General features: G+C 36.9%; 1 protein-coding gene and 1 long non-coding RNA gene across 2 annotated transcripts in view; both read left to right on the top strand.

Moving 5' to 3' along the window:
* Positions 1-21,828, top strand: part of LOC107931727 (receptor-like protein Cf-9 homolog) — a gene marked incomplete at its 3' end in the record, with an annotated part of 67,313 nt that overhangs the window by 6,473 nt on the left and 39,012 nt on the right. Inside the window, exons 3-4 of the mRNA XM_041092857.1 lie at positions 13,518-13,697; positions 13,821-13,909. Coding sequence (XP_040948791.1) covers positions 13,518-13,697; positions 13,821-13,909 — 269 coding nt within the window. The remainder of the gene's footprint in view (positions 1-13,517; positions 13,698-13,820; positions 13,910-21,828) is intronic.
* LOC107941876 (uncharacterized) lies at positions 20,855-21,716 on the top strand. Its single transcript, XR_005913230.1, has 3 exons — positions 20,855-21,102; positions 21,212-21,314; positions 21,415-21,716. It is a non-coding gene; the product is annotated as an uncharacterized lncRNA (long non-coding RNA).

Here is a 21,828-nt window from a genome sequence, read left to right as displayed (position 1 = left end):
TACTTGCTCTTATATGTTGATGATATGCTGATAGCATCTAAGAGCAAAGTTGAGATTGAGAGATTGAAGACTCAACTCAATCTTGAATTTGAGATGAAAGATCTAGGTGAAGCTAAGAAGATTTTTGGCATGGAAATATGTAGAGATAGAGCTCAAGGCAGAGTTAGCTTGTCTCAGAAGCAGTATTTGAAGAAAGTACTACAGCAGTTTGGCATGAACGAGCAGACCAAACCTGTAAGTACCCCGTTGGCTTCTCATTTCAAGCTTTCTGCACAACTATCTCCTTCGACGAATACGGAACAAGAATACATGTTACAAGTTCCGTATTCTAATGCAGTGGGTAGCTTGATGTATGCAATGGTGTGTACAAGACCCGACATTTCACAGGCAGTTAGTATAGTGAGCAGGTATATGCATAATCCTGGAAAAGGACATTGGCAAGCTGTGAAATGGATTCTACGGTATATTCTGAAGACTGTGGATGTTGGATTACTGTTCAAGCAGGATACTACACTTGGTAAAGGTGTTATTGGATACGTTGATTCTGACTATGCCGGTGATTTGGACAAACGAAGATCAACCACCGGTTATGTGTTTACACTTGCTGGAGGACCAATAAGTTGGAAGTCTACACTGCAGTCTACAGTTGCGTTGTCAACCACAGAAGCCGAATACATGGCTGTAACAGAGGCTGTAAAGGAAGCTATTTGGTTACAAGGTATGGTTAAAACCTTGGGATTGGTTCAGGAGCATATTGACGTGTATTGTGATAGTCAAAGTGCTATTCATTTAGCAAAGAATCAAGTTTATCATGTACGTACAAAGCATATCGACGTACGATTCCATTTTGTACGGGAAATTATTGATGAAGGGAAAATTCGTCTTCAGAAGATCAAGACTGCAGATAATCCCGCAGATATGATGACCAAGGTGGTAACAACAATCAAGTTCGAACATTGTTTGAACTTGATCAAAATCCTGCAAGTTTAACAGTTGAAGAAGGCACTATCAAGTATTGTTGTCGAAGGCAGAAAGAATTATGTGAAGATAAGATTATCCTAATCAAATCTTCAAGGTGGAGATTATTGGCAACCTACAATCTTTGACTTTTCAAAGATATTTGTGTCAGAAAATTGGGCACCGAAAATCTAAGCATTTAAGGCATAGATTTTTGGGTTGAAATTTAGCTTGGAATAATTGCAATTTTGGTCCCTAATTGTATAGTGACTTTGCAAGTTGATCCTTGAGCTTCAACTATAAATAGGCCTAGTTATTTCTCATTTTCTCCATCCCACAAATGCCATTCTCTACTTAAGGCATTATTCTCTCTCCTTATTTGTAAAATTTCACTTGTATTTTAGAGTGAAATATATTTGGTAGTGCCCGAGGACGTAGGAAAAATTTGCTGAACCTCGTTAAAATTCTAGTGTTCTTTATTGTTTATTCTGCATATTTTGCAAGTGTGATTGTAGTGATTTATTGTGCTATTAAATTACGATAGAGGGATATTCTGGCTAGGAAAGACCTGGTACTTAAGCGATCCTCGTGATCCACCTCTCTTTCCTGGGAATTGAACTTAGTGTGATTTTTTAGTACAATAATTTTACTCTTTTACACGCTTCTGCGCAACAGAAGAGAATAAGGGACTATGTGGATTTCCAGTCTCGAAAGGTTGCAACATCATTAAGCCAGCACCTCCAAATGTGCTTGAAAAAGATGGCTCAAAATCAAACATTGCTTTTGGTTGGAAAGTGGTGTTGATAGGTTATGGATGCGGAGTGGTGTTCGAAATGTCCGTGGGATATGTTGTTTTCCAAACTGGTAAGCCGAAATGGTTGGTGAATTTGGTTGAAAACCAACATGAGAAGAGGCAAAGAAGAAAGTCAAAGAAAGGCTATCGCAGCAGTAGACGAAGAAGGATCTAATTACTGCAAATGATGTTCAAGAATTAGTGTTGTATTTTCATAATTTCTTGTTCTGTAGACCATTTTGCCTATGGTGAAGGGTTGCATTGGTATGTGTCTGTCTTTATTATTGTACCAATTCCTCTGTCTTTCATTGCATTTCGTACTATCTGTAATGGTTTGTCTGAGTGTAAAATTTCGTATGGTGGTGTTGTTTATGTCTTCTTTCATGACTTTCAATCTAGTCTCGATAATCTTTGCTACTGCTCAGTAAAGGAGAAAGGACAAAATGTGTCAATGATCTCTGTTGTATTTTCATAATTTTTTAACAAGTTAGCAGTAAAAGGTTTGGTTATATGGAGAAAGTAATAATATATAGCAGAGTTGAAGGAATGAATTGAAACATGGAAAAATGCAGACTGTAAAAGGGTACATATAGGTTGCTTTAATTGCTAAAACAGAAATAGTAATATTCACTCCAAGCAATACAAAAATTGCAGTGGAATTCATATCTTTTAGGTAGCTTCATTGAGGGTATAAACAAGTTAGAGTTCCCAGTCTTAATTTATGTGGAATTCATATAAATGTAGTGGATGCTGCAAATTGTTGTTGATTTGTGTGGAATGATTGGACATTCTTCTGCAATTGTTAGAAATTGGTGTTGTTATTATGGAGTTCAAAGGTTAATACTTGATGCTTGCAGATTTGACGTGGATTAATGTAGATGAACTGAAGGCTGTTTTAACTTTTGTCTTATAAGCTATATATAAACCAATATTATTTTAGCTTTTGCTTATGAAATGTTGAAGTAGTAAGTTTATATTAATTCTAATTCATATTCCTTAATTAATGAAAAGTGAGATTAACAATAGAAAACTAATAAAGCAATTTAGTCTATGATCTGAACAATATATTACTACAAATGTACCGTACAAAATATTGGAAGAAAACTAATAAAGAAATCTGAAATTTTAACAAGGTTCTGCAAATTATGTTTATGATCTGCAGTAAATTGATGTGACAAATTAGACTTTCCATCACACTTAAAAGCTTATTTTCAAGCAATTTAGATATCTTCGTTGTGTTTTTATTTAGTTTTAGTTCTTTATATTAATAAATGATTAGTGTGCATTTTGATGCTATTTTGAGACATGATATGGCCAAATGGCACCCAGGGAATCTAATGAGGTTGGTGAGCGAAGCAAAGTGCCCATGGTGGCCTGGAAGGAGCGAAAATGTCACCTAGAAAGAGGGTATCGCATATCAAAGCATGAAAGTCGTAATACCCATAACAATGTTAAAAACAAAGAAGATTGAGTGACCACACATGCTTTGAATTTTTTAAGTAGTGCACAATTTTTGTTCAGAAAACAATAGTTTAAATATTGAAAAAGAACAAAAAAATTTAAGTACTAAAATAAAAGAAAATTTAAATTAAAGGTATAAATGATAACTTAAGTCATATAGAATGAAAGTGACCAGCCATGCGATCTTTTAGGATTGTTTTAATGTAAAAAAATTTGTTTCTTTCATTAATAAAACCACGTTTTGTTAAACTTAATTTGTCCTTATTCAAGTCTTCTTTTTATCTTTTTCTAACACTAATATCAAACTAATCCTTAAAGAAAGAGTTACATTGATGGTCCAAGGCTTCCCCGTGCATGCTTTCTTTAATTTTGAATAAATCTTAAAAAAGACATGCTGTGTACATGTAGGAAACTGTGTCTGGTTCCTTAGGCAAAAGTCCCCTACATTTTCCATTTTTCAAGGCTCACAGCAAAAGGATTAAGACGGCAAAAGACTCCAAGCAAAAACCACTTACCTTACTCTCTCAAAATGGGAATCCTTAACAAACACCATACCAAAAAAACAACACAGAAACCCCACTCATACTGAAGTTTCCACCATAGACAAGGTTGAAGCCATTTGGACTCAATTATAAGTTGTCGAGAAACTTGTCCATGCCATAGCTGTCAAGCCTTAAGGCTTTTGTCTCGACGTGGCGCCCATTTTAGCATTAGAGTGTGAGTTTTTTTATTTTTGTTACATCTAATCAAAGCCAGGTCTATATATGATCCATTTTGTTTGCCTCTCTTTTGAATCTTTCTTAAGAAACCAACTACCATGTCTTCCAAACAATAATATTGTTAAACCCTCAAATTAAAATTATTTTGTTGAATGAAAAAAATTAATGGACAGTAGGCTGGTCGATCGTGCAGAAATTTTGCTCGTGCAGTTTTTACTAAAATTGTCATAACTTGAGTTCTAAAACTCAAAATCAAGTGATTCAAAATGCATTCAGAAGCTAAGAGATAGATCTTCAAATATGATGAGACAACCCAACCCAGAAATGTCAGGATCCGATTCAAAAAGTCGTCACAATTCTACCAATTTTCCAAGCCTGAAAATTGGCAGCTTTGGTGATTGGAATTTAATAAATTTCACGTCCGTGCATGTATCATTCTCCTTTTCCTAAAAAAGATTCATCCTCGAATATTGTCTTTGATCGAATCCTGATTTGATTTGCTTAGCCTTTGATATTGTTGTTGGACCTTGAGGTAGTGTGAACCCATCACATTCATAGGTCTGAAATTGTGCCTGAGACTTACATCATTTCCCATTTCCTCAAGAAGATTCGTCCTTGAATCTTTAGCTCTTTTCCACATGTAAAATCGTCTATCAATGATAGAATAATATAATTGAGAGTCCATTAATGGATACTTGAAATCCTGTAACAAAGAAACATCTCTAAACAATGCAAAGGCCTATATATAGTCTAGCTAAATAAATCTAAATAAAATTTTTAAGTATACTAGAACTCTAATTTAATCTAAACAAAAAATAGTTTAAACTAAACTTTCTTGTTAAAATAAAACTCCTAAATAAATTAAAATACTTAATAATTATAAAAAAATTTGGAATAAAATAATAATAAAATAATTAGAGTTGATAAATACAATATTGGGCTCATATATAATAAAAATTCAACCTACAACCCGAACCCAATATGATTTAAACTCGAATTACAAGCCCGAAATTTGTAATTCCCGTCGTAATCCCGTTCAGAAATTCTACTTATGCAGTCTTCACTAAAACGGTCATAACTTAAACTCCCGAACTCAAAATCGAGTGATTCAAAATACGTTTTGAAGCTAAGAGATAGATCTTTCAATGCCAGACATCTCAACCCAGGATACCATCCAAAAAGTCGTCGCAAGTCTGCTGATTTTCCAAGCTTAAAAATTGACAGTTTTGGTGGTTAGAATTTAATAAATTTCATCCCATCCGCACATGTATCAGTTCCACAGCTACAAGTTCTTGTACTAAAGTTAAATCAAATGCATGGTTCCTTGCATGACCATAGCTCCAAGTCTATCCCTTTTTTTTCTCTAAAATCCAAATTTTTGACCTCTCAAGTAATTATTTTTCTGGATCCCTACCAGTGAGATACATCAACACTTCAAGGCTATCATAAATCTAGAGAAGATTGGTAGTACAGTGTCGTACATGGGGGTGTATGGCCATAGAGGTAGTGCCTTCTATACCTATTCCATTGGAATTGTTATGAAAGGACAAGTTATGGAATTGGAGCAGTCCGAATCCAGGAGAAGTTTCTTTTTCTAATCCAGGACTCTTTCTTCCTACTTTCTTGTTGATGTAGTTGCATCAGAAAAAAATTTTGGCACCCCAACTTGTTTCATCCTTTTGCTCTTTTTTGCAGCAGAACAAGAACATTAGGATGCTTTGTTTAAGGCTGTAGCATGGCACAAAGAGGTACATTCTTGGATGATGAATTCGAACTTGTCTCAGAAGCGAGGAATCGTCCAACAAAATCTTTCTTTTCTTGCTAGATTTTACTACAACAAGAACGTTGCCTTTATATTTCTTGGATCTTGCAAGGGATTCAATCTCTCTAGTCACCATGAATCTTATTTTCACCCTCCTGTGATGGGTAGTGTCCAAAGTAGTGGGCACTCCCCCTTGTCACTTGAACCTTATTAGAAGAGGTTTTCTTAGCTCGAACTTCATTTTTATTATAAGTTTTAGAATTAGATCAAATTAAAAGAGTACATAAATTTTAAGCACCAAGTTATAAAAATTTTTGGAATTAAGATCAAATTGTATAAACATTATGAGCTAAATTTTTATTATTGTATGTTGTGGTTTAAATGTTGGAAATTTTCTTACGGTTCGTTGATTAAGTTTGGCTGACAACAATAGTCTTGCATTGACGTGAAATAAGGGCAGCAGCTAAGGTACCATTGGTGGATTCCATGTCCCTATTTTCCTATAAGTAGGCTTTAATGAAGATGCAATTGGGGGTTGTATCTCTACATTATTCCACTAAGCATAGTCAATACTTCAATGTGCGAAGGGCAAGTTATAAGAGGGATTTTGTTATGTTTTTTTCATGTTGAGAAATCGAACTTAAGCAAATTTAAATTAACCGTAATCTCGCCTTACAGGAAATTATTTTAGCAGTAGTTACTGGTAAAAAATGTACAAATAGCATTGTAGATATGTTGGACAATTCTAATGTTCAGAAAATTTTCAGCTGTAAAATTGCTACATATAAACTAATTAATCTATTTTAAAGTTGAACTTAAATTGGGTACTCGTACATATGTTTGCTTATGCTTTAAACATAAATATGACTGCTTCATGGAATGCATTCATATGGTAGCTTCATTGACGGTACAGACAAGCATGTTTTTTTTTCCTCTCTATTTCTCAAGTCAACGTAATCAATACTACAAATTGTTGTTATTTTGTGTGGAATTGTGCTGTAATTGTCCCGGAATTTCCTCACTGCTTGTAGATTAAGTTGGACCGACCATGAAAGGATGAAAGAGCATGTGAAGTGAACCGACAATTAGCTGTAAAAGCTTAAAGGATGGTAAGTTATATGGTGATAGTAATAAAACATGGCAGAGCTCGATGATGTAATGAATTCAAATATTCAAGGTAATCTTTTTTATTTTATAAGAAAAAGTAAGAGCACTTTCAGGATCCATCAATTAGTAAGGTAATTAATGTTGTTCCAATAGGGTCGGAAGCGTGTAAATTATTGTACTAAAAAATCACACAAAGTTCAATTCCCAGGGAAGAGAGGTGGATCACATGGATCTCTTAAATACCAAGTCTTTCCTTAGACAGAATATCCCTTCTATAGTAATTTAATAGCACAATTAAATACTACTATTATACCCTCAAATATTGAAAGAAAAATAGGACAAGAAAGAACACAAGAGATTTAACGAGGTTCGGTAAATTATACCTACGTCCTCGGGCACTAACACCAGATGATAACTTTACTATCTCCAAAGTATTACAAACAAATAGAATTCCTTAAGAATTCTCAAATGGGAGAAGAGAGAAAACTAAGAGAGAAAGATTGGTTGGGATGGTTGAAATGAGAAATGGTTAGGCCTATTTATAGTTGAGGTTCAGGGACTAACTTGCAAATGGCCTAAAAAATTAGGGACCAAAATTGCAATTATCCCATTCAACTTTAAACAACTTGCCTATCACTTTTTTCTTTCGGTGCCACTAGCACCTCCCATTTTTGACTTTTCAACCCCTTTTAATTTGTCTTTTCAACAATCTCCACCTTGAAGATTTGATTAGGATAATCACATCTTCACATACTTCCTTCAACTCCCCAAATTCGATAAAGCTATCTTTTGTAGTGCCTCCAAATGCGCTCTCGAGCGCCATACACCTAAAGGTGCTCAAATTCTCAGGATGTTAATCAAGTTCAAACAATGATTAAACTTGATTGTTGTTACCACCTTGGTCATCATATCTGCGGGATTATCTGCTGTCGGAATCTTCTGAAGTAGAATTTTTCCTTTTTCAAAGACTTCCCGCACAAAGTGATATCTTACGTCGATATGCTTGGTTCTTGAATGATAGACTTGATTTTTCGCTAAATGAATAGCGCTCTGACTGTCACAATATAAACTTATGTGACTTTGAACAACTCCTAAGTCTTTCAACAATCCATTAAGCCAAATAGCCTCCTTAACAGCTTCTGTAACTGCCATATATTCTGCCTCTGTAGTAGACACAGCTACTGTAGACTGTAAGGTAGACTTCCAACTCACTGGGGCTTTCGCAAGAGTAAACAGATACCCCGTAGTTGAACGACGTTTATCTAAATCACCAGCAAAGTCGGAATCAACATATCCAACTACAAACTGACCAAGTGCTTCATCCTGTTCAAAAATTAAACCAACATCTACGGTTTTTCGAAGATACCGTAGAATCCATTTCACAGCTTGCCAATGTCCTTTTCCAGGATCATGCATATACCTGCTCACAACTCCAACAGCTTGTGAAATGTCAGGCCTCGTACACACCATCACATACATCAAACTCCCAACTTCATTAGCATATGGGACTTTCGCCATATATTCTCTTTCATCTTCAGTCTTCGGAGATAATTGAGCACTAAGTTTCAAATGAGAAGCAAGTGGGGTACTTACATGTTTTGTGTTTTCATTTACACCAAAACATTGTAATACCTTTTTCAGATATTGTTTCTGATTTAAACAGAGCTTGCCTCTCAGTCTATCTCTACTTATCTCCATGCCGAGAATCTTCTTGGCCTCACCTAGATCTTTCATCTCGAACTCTTGATTCAACTGAGCCTTCAGCTTATCTATCTTATTTTGGCTCTTTGAAGCGATTAACATATCATCAACATACAAGAGTAGATAAATGAAAGATCCGTCATGCAGCTTCTGCAAATATACACAATTGTCATATTTGCTTCTTGTGTACTTCTGCCTTTTCATAAAGCTATCAAATCGCTTGTACCACTGCCTCGGGGATTGCTTCAATCCATATAGCGATTTGTTAAGCTTACAAACCCAATTTCTACCACCAGCATCTGTGTATCCTTCGGGCTGAGTCATATAGATCACCTCTTCTAACTCACCATGCAAGAAAGCCGTCTTAACATCAAGTTGAGCTAGCTCCAAATTCAACTGTGCTACCAAGGCCAACAAAATTCTAATGGAGGAATGCTTCACAACAGGGGAAAATACATCATTGTAGTCAATTCCCTCCTTCTGAGCGTAGCCTTTAGCTACCAATCTTGCCTTGTAGCGAATATCTTTCTTGCTAGGAGATCCATCTTTCTTTGCGAATACCCACTTGCATCCGATTGCCCTTTTACCTTTCGGTAATTGCGCCAACTCCCAAGTATTGTTCTTCCGGAGAGACTGCATTTCTTCATCCATGGCGCTTTTCCATTTATCACTTTCTAAGCTTTGCATTGCTTCTTGATAAGTGATAGGAATATCATCAACAACGGGAAGGGCGTAGGCCACCATATCAGTAAATCGAGCAGGTTTACGAATTTCTCTCCGTGGCCTTGCAACTGCAACTGGTTCTGGTGTACTTAGTGGTTCTTGGGTCAGAACCTCTTCAACCTCTAATTCCTCCATTGTGGTTGGAGAATTAGACTTATTAACTGGGCAAATCCCCATCTGCTCAAACTCCACCTGTTTTGGAGTACACTCCACCTGCTGTGGAGTATTGCTCGTCTGAATATCTTTATCTGCTACCTTTTTCAATGTGGCAGATTCATCAAAGGTAACATCTCTGCTACAGATCATTTTCTTTGTGCTTAAGCACCAAAGACGAAATCCCTTCACTCCAGAAGTGATTCCCATAAAGAGAGCTTTCTTTGCCATCGGATCTAACTTTGGCTCCTTCACATGGTAATATGCAGTGGTTCCAAACACATGTAAGGAATCATAATCTGTAGCCGGTTTTCCAGACCATACCTCCATAGGAGTTTTTCTTTCTAATGCAGATGATGGCAAACGATTAACAAGATGGCCAGCGTATGTCACAGCCTCAGCCCAAAATTACTTGCCCAACCCAGCATTGGACAACATACATCGAACTTTCTCCAGCAATGTTCGATTCATACGCTCTGCCACTCCATTCTGTTGTGGTGTATCCCTAACTGTGAAATGTCGAACAATACCATACTCTTGGCACACATCGAAGAACGGATCACTTTTATATTCCCCTCCATTGTCCGTCCTAAGCCGCTTGATTTTCTTACCAGTCTGGTTTTCGATCATAGTTTTCCATTTAAGAAAAACTCCAAGCACTTCATCTTTAGTTTTCATGGTATACACCCAAACTCTTCTGGAAAAGTCATCAACAAAAGTAACAAAGTAGTGTTTTCCTCCCAACGAAGGTGTCTTGGAAGGCCCCCACACATCTGAGTGAACATATTCCAAAATACCTTTTGTATTATGGATAGCAGTACCGAATTTCACTCTCTTTTGCTTTCCCAGAACACAATGCTCGCAAAATTTTAATTTGTAAGCCTTTGCACCTTTCAACAATCCTTGCTTTGCCAGAATTTGCAAGGATTTTTCGCTGGCATGTCCCAACTTCATATGCCACAACTGTATTGAGTCCAATTCTTTGTTGCCGGAAGCTGCAGCGACTGCTCCAATAACTGTACTACCTTGGTAGTAATACAAGTTATTTTTCCTGATGCCCTTCAATATCACAAGTGCGCCAGATGTCACTTTCAAAATCCCATCTCTCATAGTAACAACTGAACCATTGGATTCCAAGGCTCCCAATGAGATGAGATTTTTCTTCAAACTGGGCACGTACCGAACATCAGTCAGAACTCTGGTTGATCCATCTTGATTCTTTAATTGGATTGAACCTATCCCAACAGTTTTACAGGCATTGTCATTGCCCATATAAACAACTCCTCCATTTAGTTCTACTAAATCAGAGAACCACTCCCGGTTAGGGGACATATGATAGGTACAACCCGAATCCAATATCCACTCATCTGAATGGAACGACGATGATGATGCAACCAGTGATAGTTCAGAGTCACTAGTATCATGCTTAGCAACACAAGCATCTGAAGTAGCTTTTCCCTTATTCTTCAGCTTTGGACAATTTTTCTTCCAGTGGCCTTTCTCATGACAAAAAGCACATTCATCTTTCCCGAGTCTGGACTTTGACTTTGATCTCCCCTTTTGAGTTTTCTTCCGAGTGTATGAACGACCTCGGACTACTAAAGCTTCTGTATCTCTGATTGAGTTTTTCTGTTTGTCCTTCTTTCTCTGTTCAAAACTGTATAAGGCCGCACAAACTTCGCTCAGAGATATATCACTCCTGCCATGAAGTAGAGTAGTTTCTAGGAACTCAAACTCCTTAGGAAGTGACCCCAACAGCATCAAAGCCAAATCTTCATCTTTGAATGTCTCATCCATATTCAGCAAATCAGTGACTAACTGATTAAATTTGGTGATGTGATCATTCATTGTGGTACTTGGGACGTATGTGAAGCGAAACAGTCTTTTCTTCAAGTGGAGCTTATTTTGACTGTTTTTCTTCAAAAAATTTTCTTCAAGTGCCACCCACAATTTATTTGCAGAAGTCTCCTTTGAAAAAGCATACCTCTGCTTTCGAGAAAGGCATGATCGAATTGCGCCACATGCCAACCGATTGATCGCCTTCCAATCTTTCTCCTGTACATCATCTGGTTTCTCTTCATCAATGGCAATGTCTAGACCCTGCTGAAAAAGGGCATCTAGAACCTCACTTTGCCACATACCAAAATGGCCCGTGCCATCAAAGATCTCTACGGCCAGTCTTGCATTTGCAATTGTCGGTCTTGTCCATATGGACGATGTTGAAGCTCCTACACTGATCATTTTCTCCATAATCTTTCAATATACCTAAGGAAATCTTTTCTGATGTGGAAGATCAGTTTAAACTGCAACCACAGAGCATACTACGATTAACCTTCGGCTCTTGATACCACTTGTTGTTCCAATAGGGTCGGAAGCGTGTAAATTATTGTACTAAAAAATCACACAAAGTTCAATTCCCAGGGAAGAGAGGTGGATCACATGGATCTCTTAAATACCAAGTCTTTCCTTAGACAGAATATCCCTTCTATAGTAATTTAATAGCACAATTAAATACTACTATTATACCCTCAAATATTGAAAGAAAAATAGGACAAGAAAGAACACAAGAGATTTAACGAGGTTCAGTAAATTATACCTACGTCCTCGGGCACTAACACCAGATGATAACTTTACTATCTCCAAAGTATTACAAACAAATAGAATTCCTTAAGAATTCTCAAATGGGAGAAGAGAGAAAACTAAGAGAGAAAGATTGGTTGGGATGGTTGAAATGAGAAATGGTTAGGCCTATTTATAGTTGAGGTTCAGGGACTAACTTGCAAATGGCCTAAAAAAATTAGGGACCAAAATTGCAATTATCCCATTCAACTTTAAACAACTTGCCTATCACTTTTTTCTTTCGGTGCCACTTGCACCTCCCATTTTTGACTTTTCAACCCCTTTTAATTTGTCTTTTCAACAATTAATATTTTAGTATTCATAAATGTAGTTCAAGGATTTACCACAAGATTGCAGAGTATCAAGGACCCGCTCAAACTTCATGCTTGGGTATTCTCTGTATATCCAATATCACCATATGTATAAACTTTAATATTTTATACTTAGTAAAAAATTGTTACAAAATTTATAACATTTCACTAATACGATTGAGAAAGTACATATAAAATATTTGTTTTATTGTGGTTCTGAATATCCATTGTTTTTCCTTATTTATTCACTGCCATTCTTGATTATTTAACTCAAATTGTATTTACCAAATTCAAAACAATATTCGATTCTTTGTTGGTGCATTTTCTTTCTCATTTCTTGTCCTTAAATTGGAGGATGGCTCCTTTCAAGATTTTTGGAAATAATCATACATAGCAGAGCTGAATGATGTAATGAATTCAAACATAAATTGGTGGATCTAATGTCCTTATACTGCTCCCTATAAAAAAATACATTTTGAATTACAAAAAGATTCAATTAGTTAAGTTTGAGTTGCATTTATAAGCATGTGATGATGAGAATTCAAGAACATAAGGTATGGTTTGAGCCTTTGTGCCATATGCATCTATGTTGCAGAGGTTCATACATGGAATAGTTCAACCTGCCTGTGTATTCTTAATTTTGTGCCAAACCCATACATCTATCAACAAATTTAACAGTCATATTTCTATCAACAAATTTAACAGTCATATTTACAAGGGCACTGCAGAGTAACATATTTAACATTCGATTACACTGTCAAAACATTGCAGCAACCAGGAGATTAATCCAATTACAGGATTTGAGGTAGCTTCATTGACGGTACAAACTAGTTAAAATTTCTAGCATTCATGTCTTTGTTTTCCCTCAAGTAAACGTAGTCAATACTGCAAATGGTGTGGAAGTAAATTTCCACATTGCTTGTAAATTTTGGGTGAGAGAGAGAGGAGGAAGCAACAGCAAGTGTGAAGTCAATAGACAATTGATAGTCTTAGTCTTAAGTCTTTTTTTGTCGAGTTAAAGTGTAGTGAACAGACAATTGATAGTCTTAGCCTTTTTTTGTGGAGTTAAAAGTACAGTCAATAGACAATTGACAGTTAAAAAAAAGCCAAATCAAGAACTCTAATAAAAATGTCTTCCATTGTTCTTAGATCTTGAACAATTTCAAATAATTTCAGTTCAAAGAGTATTTCTCAAAGGGGTTTATGTTCAGGAGTGGTTTCTTCTGATCCTTCTAAAGGAACAATAATTTCTTCACAATCCATTCTCTCCGATCAGTCGACACCTCCTCCTCTGGCGCCGAAAGTTGCCTCACAGGTTTCGAGAGGGAAAATTTGGAGCTTTGTCAAGTACGGACTCATTGCAGGTGTTACTGGAACTACTGGCTATGCTGGTTATCTCTCTTATGGAAAGTTTTCTTTTTCCCCTTTTAAAAAGATCGGATCATTTGTGATTTTGGGTTTTATTTATATGATTAAAAGTGGTTTTAAAAGAAAGAATTTAATATGATTTGCAGAGTGTTCATGTGAGGAAGTAGATCATAAACTAAAGGCATTGCGGGCTGCAGCGAGTTATACTCCTAGTGAAGATGCTTCTGCTATTGATGTGAGTTTGATTTTGTTTAGAAATTGAATATTTTAAAGGATTTTCTCTATTTATTTTAGTTGTTTGATTGATATAATGTGCAATTGGCTTTAGACATATAACTGGTTTAGGTGTAATTTTGATTGATCATTGGGCCTCCTAGTTCATCCTTTATGATTGATCATTTGAATGTATATCTGCGGTACCTTAGCTAAGTCTTAATAATGTGATATATCCATTGTTTAGTTTGTCCTAATACTATGAAGAAATTAGATATTAAAGTAACAGTTTTTTTTCCCATATCATTTTCAGAAATATGGAGGCTTGACAGGTGAGGACCTTATTGTGTTTCTATCTCTTATTGCTTCTTTGTTTGTTCATGGTTACAATTATCTCTAAAGTCTTTGTTCTGTATGTCAGCCTAATTACTAGCACAATATTTGCATAACAGGGCATTAAGTTTGCATTGTCTAGTGCCCGGAGATATTTCGGTAAAAATATCATGGAGTCCCCTGTATTAGGTGTCAGTTTGCATTTTGCCCCCTCTACTAAGAAAATGGGCAAATTAGTCATAGTACATTGGATCAAAGAGCTAAATGGTCCTTTCTATTAAAAATTTCATTCTTTTCTACTGTTAAAAACTAGCATGGTTGACAGAGTAACTGAAGAGTTTTTAATAGAAGGGCCAATTTACTTTTTGATCTAACATATAGGGGCTAATTTGTCAATTTCTTGAGTAGAGGGGTCAAAATGCAATTCATCTCTTAGAGGCCTCCATGGTACTTTTACCAAAATATTCCTTTAGAAATTCGGGCTGCTTTATTATAAATGGATTTGTTGAGACAGAAAAGAAAATTTTGTTGGTGCTGGTTGTTGTCTATCATGTTGGTCAATGATTGATTTGTTTATATGCTCTGGTTCGAACCCAATTTATTCCTGGTTTCTTTGCTTGTAACATTTCAGTTCCGGCTAAAGCACTTGAATCTTATCTGGATATTGTTGGAAAAAAAAACAGTAGCAACAATGAACAACAAAGAGCATAAGCTCATGAAAAACAGCCAACAAAACAATTTGATAAGCTAAAAGAAAAATGACCGAATAAGAAAGTCCCCTTCAGCTTTCATTCCATTTCCATTTCAAAATATAAAGGAGATACAAAAAAATAATAATAAAATAACAAGTCAGTTACCTAAACGTAACTGCTCCTACCAAATTTGGCAAGTTGCCTACTAAAATATTACAAAAGAAAAGCTGAAAAAATTCAGCTGTTACATCCATCAATTTCAAATCTAAAAGTACTAGCTTTAGATATCAAGCAACTTGCCAACTTGTTAACATCACAAAAATACAAATTTTAAACAAAAGAAAGTAGCTTCTGGTTCAATCTTCAAATAGACATGCTGCTACTGGAAGTTTGTTGCATTGCAGGCCAATGCTCAACACTCTTCCTTGGACTGTAGGCAACAAACACCGATTGAATCCCTTAGAAATTCAAACCTGATTGTGCCAAGAGGCTTTGTCAAAATGTCAGCCAATTAATCTTGTGAGCTGCAATGTGTTAGACACACTTCTTTGGATTGAACAACTTCTCGAACAAAGTAAAACTTGAGCTTAAAATGTTTGGTTTTGCCATGAAAAATAGGATTTTTGGAGATGGTAACTGCTGACTGGTTATCCACCATAATTTCAGTAGGCTCAAGCTGTTCTTCATTCAAATCACATAGCAACTTCCTAAGCCAAATGGCTTGATTCACTGCTGCAGCTGCTGCTATGTATTCGGCTTCAGCAGTAGACTGAGCAACAGTTTGTTGTTTCTTTGAACTCCAACTGAAAACTCCCGAACCAAGTGTAAAGAAGTAGCCTGAAGTACTTCTCATATCATCAACTGATCCATCCCAGTCACTATCTGAGTAGCCAGTTAATTTCAGCTCACTTCCTTTCTTGAACATTACACCAAACTTCAAAGTACCTTTGACATACCTGAGTATTCTCTTTGCTACTTTCAAATGAGTTGTATTGCATCTGTGCATGAATCTGGATAGTAGACTAACTGAATGCATAAGGTCAGGTCTGGTTGCTGTCAAGTAAAGTAAACAACCAATCAGGCTTCTATACTCCTTTTCATCTACCTTTTCTTCATTTCCAAAGCTACTTAGTTTCTCTCCCACAGCTAATGGTGTGTTCACTGGTTTGCTGTTTTCCATATGAAACTTAGTGAGAATTTTCAAGGCAAACGCATGCTGGCCGATAAAAATGCCTTGATCAGACTGGTCTACTTCCATACCAAGGAAGTAAGTCATGATTCCCAAGTCTATCATGTCAAACATGTCTTGCATATTCTTCTTGAACTCCTGAATCAAATGACCCTGCTTCCAGTCACTAATAGATCATCCACATATATTGAGACAATCAGCAAAGTCTCATATTTAGACTTCTTTATAAACAAAATTGGCTCACTCAAACTTTTCTCGAAATTGAGCCTAGACAGGTAAGCATCTATCCTGTCATACCAGGCTTGAGGAGCCTGTTTTAGTCCATAGAGTGTCTTCTTCAGCTTGTAAACCTTGTCCTCCTTTCCTTGGACTTTAAATCCTTCAGGCTGTTCAACATAAATTTCTTCTTTAAGAAAACCATTCAGGAAAGCTGACTTGACATCAAGCTGATGGACCTTCCACTGTTTCTGTGCAGCGAAGGCAAATAGAAGCTTTATGGTATCCAACCTTGCCATTGGAGCAAATGTCTCCTCAAAATCAATGCCAAACTGTTGATTGTACCCTTTCACCACAAGCCTTGCCTTGTGCTTGTTCAGAGAGCCATCTACATTGAACTTGGCCCTGAAAACCCACTTGACACCTATGACCTTCTTTTGATCAGGTCTGTCTACCAGATCCCAAGTATCATTCTTGTGGATCATGTCGATTTCAGCCTCCATAGCCTTCTTCCAGCTCTTGCTTCTTGCAGCTTCTTCATAGCTTGAAGGCTCAACAATGGCCACATTGCATCTTTTGTAGATATCAACAATAGACCTGGTCCCTCTTACAGGAGCATCATCTACATTGGCATTACTGACTTTATTTTCTGCCAATTCCAGATTGCTGTCAATCTGCTCTTCTTCAAACTGACTTGTGTTAGAGCCATCTAGACTCCAAAACCTTCCTTCATCGAATTTGACATCCCTGCTTACCAAAATCTTCTTGGTTGAGGGATCAAATACTCTGTAGCCCTTCTTGCAGCTACTGTAGCCAACAAATATACCAGGAACTGACCTCTTCTCGAGCTTGGTTCTTCTTTCTGCAGGGACAAGTACAAAACACATGCAACCAAATACTTTTAAATGGGAAACAGTTGGTTTAAGATCATACCATGCTTCAAAAGGAGTTTTATCATTCACAGCATGTGTTGGCAGCCTATTGAGTAGGTACACTGAGGTGTTGACACCTTCAGCCCAAAAAATGTTTGGAAGCTTGCTTTGAAACAACAAACATCTGGTCATGTTCATCACTGTCCTGTTCTTCCTCTCAGATACTCCATTTTGCTGAGGAGTATACACTGTGGTCAATTGATGATGAATCCCAGCCTGCTCACATAGCTTCTGAAATCTTTCAGACAAGTATTCAGAACCATTGTCTGTCCTCAAGGCCTTAATCCTGCAGCCTGTTTGATTTTCTGCCAATGCCTTGAACTTTCCAAAAACTTCAAACACTTCTGACTTCTGTTCCATGATCTGGTCAGATCATTAATAAACAGTATAAAATACTTACTGCCATTCAGTGAAGGCGTCTTCATTGGTCCACAGACATCTGAGTGCACCAACTCAAGTCTTTCTCGAGCCCTCCATGCTTGGTTTACTGGAAAAGGCAAACTGGCCTGCTTACCAAGTTGGCACACTTCACAAACATCTTCACTTGCACGAACCTTCACCATGTCCTCTGTCATGTTCATTTTGTGCAGCAAATCAAGTGATTTGAGGTTAACATGGCCAAACCTCTTGTGCCAAAGATCAGTATTGTCAACTGAACTTGTATAGGCACTTTTCTCAAGCTGACTCACATCCAGCATAAAACATTTGTCTCCCATAGGTGCTAAGACAATCCCCCTACCATGAGCATCACTTATAACATAAGAATCATTCTTGAAAACTAGTGAAAAGCCTTTCTTGACTAGCTGGCCTACACTGAGTAAATTTCGGTCTATTTCTGGCACATAGAGCACATCGGAAATGATTTTGTTACCTGAACCAGTGTGAATCACCACATCACCTCTGCCTTTTGCTTCAATCAAGTTGCCATTGCCTATCCTGACCTTCGAGACATAGCTCTTGTCAATGTTCTTGAAAAGGCTCTCATCTGCAACCATGTAGTGTGAGCAGCCACTATCCACAAGCCGACTGCTCTTGCTGTTAGCTGCAAAACATGAAGCTGTAAATACATGCTCCTCCTGAGCTTGGACATCCTCGGTAGACTTAGCTTGTACTGGCTGTGCTTGTGCCTTCTCATGACTTCTACAGATTTTCTCATGATGGCCATACTTCTTACAGCTTTTGCACTGTATGTCTGGTCTGGTCCAGCAATACTTCTCCAAATGATTAGTCTTCTTGCAGTGAACGCATGGTGGAAACCTCCTTCAACCGGCATCTTTCTTTGATCTTTCTCTCTTTTCAAACCAAGGCTTCTTAGCTTTCTGACTTGAGCTGGAGCCTTCTCTGACCTTTGCTTGAAAAGCACCTTCAGGACTCTCCTCCTGCCTACTTGCTCTTCTCTGCTCAAGTGCATAGAGTGAGTTAACCAACTCAGACAAAGAAATGGTTGTGAGATCTCTCGAGTCCTCCAATGAGGAGATTTTTGACTCAAACCTTTCAGGTAAGGTGGTAATAACCTTCTCAACAACCCTGCTGGCACTGAAATCTTCTCCAAGGAGTCTCATATTATTGACAGTAGCCATAATCCTATCAGAATATTGCTTGATAGTTTCTGACTCCTTCATCTTCAAATTTTCAAACTCCCTTCTAAGGTTGATGACTTGTTGCTGCCTAGTCTTGTCTGATCTCATGAACTCCTCTTTTAGCTTGTCCCAAGCTTGTTTGGGTGAGTCACAGGCCATGATGCGAGTAAAAATCACATCAGACACTCCATTCTGTAGGCAGGCCATGGCTTTATGCTTCTTGGCTCGCTCCTCACCATGTTGCCTGATCTGAACAATGGTTGGATTTGCTCTCATTGGTGGTGGCTCGACATCATTTTCAACTGCACTCCACAGATCAAGTGCTTGGAGGTAAGTTTTCATTTTAACTACCCAAATGTGGTAGTTTTCTCCAGCAAAAACTGGTGGTGGAGGAGGTGCAAAGCTCATGTTGCTGAAACTAGTTTGACAAACACGATTTTTGAGTTTATTTTGAAACAAAAAAAACTTAAAAAACAGAGGTCCTCAAAGACAAGAGGCTCTGATTACCATTTGTTGGAAAAAACAGCAGCAACAATGAACAACAAAGAGCATAAGCTTATGAAAAACAGCCAACAAAATAATTTGATAAGCTAAAAGAAAAATGACCGAATAAGAAAGTCCCCTTCAGCTTTCATTCCATTTCCATTTCAAAATATAAAGGAGATACAAAAAAATAATAATAAAATAACAAGTCAGTTACCTAAACGTAACTGCTCCTACCAAATTTGGCAAGTTGCCAACTAAAATATTACAAAAGAAAAGCTGAAAAAATTCAGCTGTTACATCCATCAATTTCAAATCTAAAAGTACTAGCTTTAGATATCAAGCAACTTGCCAACTTGTTAACATCACAAAAATACAAAATTTAAACAAAAGAAAGTAGCTTCTGGTTCAATCTTCAAACAGACATGCTGCTGCTGGAAGTTTGTTGCATTGCAGGCCAATGCTCAACAGATCTCCGGAGTTTAGTGGAAGAATATTTGCTGGTGAGGAGTGTTCTTCTTTCTCTTGTTTCCGGTTTTCTATTATTGACCGCCTCTTTTGTTTTGTTCTCATAATTTTATCTCGTACTTTCAGGAATATACTGAACCGACTTCGGATAAGCTTCTTCCATATTTGCATCCTCTAGAACAACATGTTTTCACTCTTGTCCTAGATCTGAACGAGACATTACTTTATACAGACTGAAAGGTAAGAATTTGACTTAAAATTATTTTCCATTTCACCTTTACGATATCTAACACGTTCCCTTTTTGGTTGGCAAAGCGAGAGAGAGGCTGGCGTACCTTCAAAAGACCTGGTGTTGATGCCTTTCTGGAACATCTAGCAAAGTTCTATGAAATTGCCGTCTATTCTGACTAGATGAATATGGTAATTTGATATTTTTCATTGTGGCTACCATTTTAGATACACAAGTATATCATAATTGATGTTGCCTGCAAGTTCATAATTAGTTTGTTTTTGGCTATGCAGTATGTTGATCCTGTTTGTGAAAGGTTGGACACTAACCATTGTATACGATATAGGCTATCAAAGGGTGCTACTAAATATCAGGATGGCAAGCATTATAGAGTATGTCATAGTGGTAAAAGTACCATGGAGGCCCTTATACTAGGAGTCATATTGCATTTCACCCCTTTACTAAAAAAATGGGCAAATTAATCCTTGTAAATTAGATTAAAAAGCAAACCAGCCCTTCTGTTACAAGTTCCATCCATTTCTACTGTTAAAAATTGGTCCCTGTACATTAGCATGAGGTACACGTGACACATTATGTGTAATTTTTTGGTTATTTTATCAACTGCACCAGTTTTTAACAGTAGCAATGGATGAAATTTTTAACAGAAAGTCTAGTTTACTCTTTGATCTAACATACAGGGACTAATTTATCTAGTTTTTGAGTAAAGGGGGCAAAATGCAATCTAACTCCTAACACAGGGGCCTCCATGATACTTTTACCATGTCATAGTCAATCTCTTCCCTTCAAAACGTTTTGCTTTTGGTTTTCGCCTCCTTAGTTTCTACAATACTATGTGTATCAATCTATGAGACAGTGCCTTTACAAGCTGCTACTTAAAAAGAAGCCTTATTGTTAACAAATAGTTCCTGTTGGCAGGATCTTTCAAAGCTAAACAGGGATCCAACCAAGATTTTATATGTGAGTGCTTATGCATTTGATTCTAGCCTTCAACCAGAAAATTGTGTCCCTATTAAGCCATTTAAGCTCGAGACTGATGATACCGCACTTTTAGACCTTATTCCATTTCTTGAATGTAAGTCTCATGTTGTTGCTTTTTCCTCTGCACATTCCCTTTGTTCAAATTTTATGTTTCCTATATTCATTTGTTGATAATAGTACCATTTGTTTTGATTTGTTCACAGATGTAGCCCGCAATAGTCCGGCTGATATCAGACAAGTATTGAAATCATATGAAAGAAAAGATATGGCGAAAGAGTTTCTCGAGCGTTCTAAAGAGTATCAAAGGTGAATTTTCTTCTCACATTTGTGTATTGTCAGGTAAAATCTGACTTCGATATGCCATTTTTATAACATTGATAAATGCTCACTGCCTTTGATGACACAGGCGAGTTCAAGAACAGAAACAACAAGGTCGGCTCTGGCGGCGCTGAGGAAAGGGTTATCTATAGTTGATGATTGCAGTTTTCGGAGACCATTCAGCAGAGAAGAATGTGAAAGACAATACATATCAAGTTTTCCAGTAAAACAGCCATTTTATGATAAAAATATTATACATTGATGAATCTTTGCATTGCATCATTGAAATTGTCTGATGAAAGAATTTGTAAATTTTTCTGCCGAGATGTAGGCAGGCTTTCAATATGTTATACTGTTGTTGAAATTAAAAATTTTGGCACAGCAAATGAAATCAAAATTCAGTTTCTTTTTCTACAAGAATAAACTTGTTTAAGGGTACTCCAATCTGAGTGAAGTAACTCATCATTTATAAATACAGTTTTTTCTTTTGTACTTTGCATGC

This window comes from Gossypium hirsutum, chromosome D05, assembly GCF_007990345.1.
Source record: "Gossypium hirsutum isolate 1008001.06 chromosome D05, Gossypium_hirsutum_v2.1, whole genome shotgun sequence".
Lineage (NCBI taxonomy): Eukaryota > Viridiplantae > Streptophyta > Magnoliopsida > Malvales > Malvaceae > Gossypium > Gossypium hirsutum.
The sequence above is the reverse complement of the archived record's forward strand: the minus strand, read 5'-3'. Positions and strand labels throughout refer to the sequence as shown.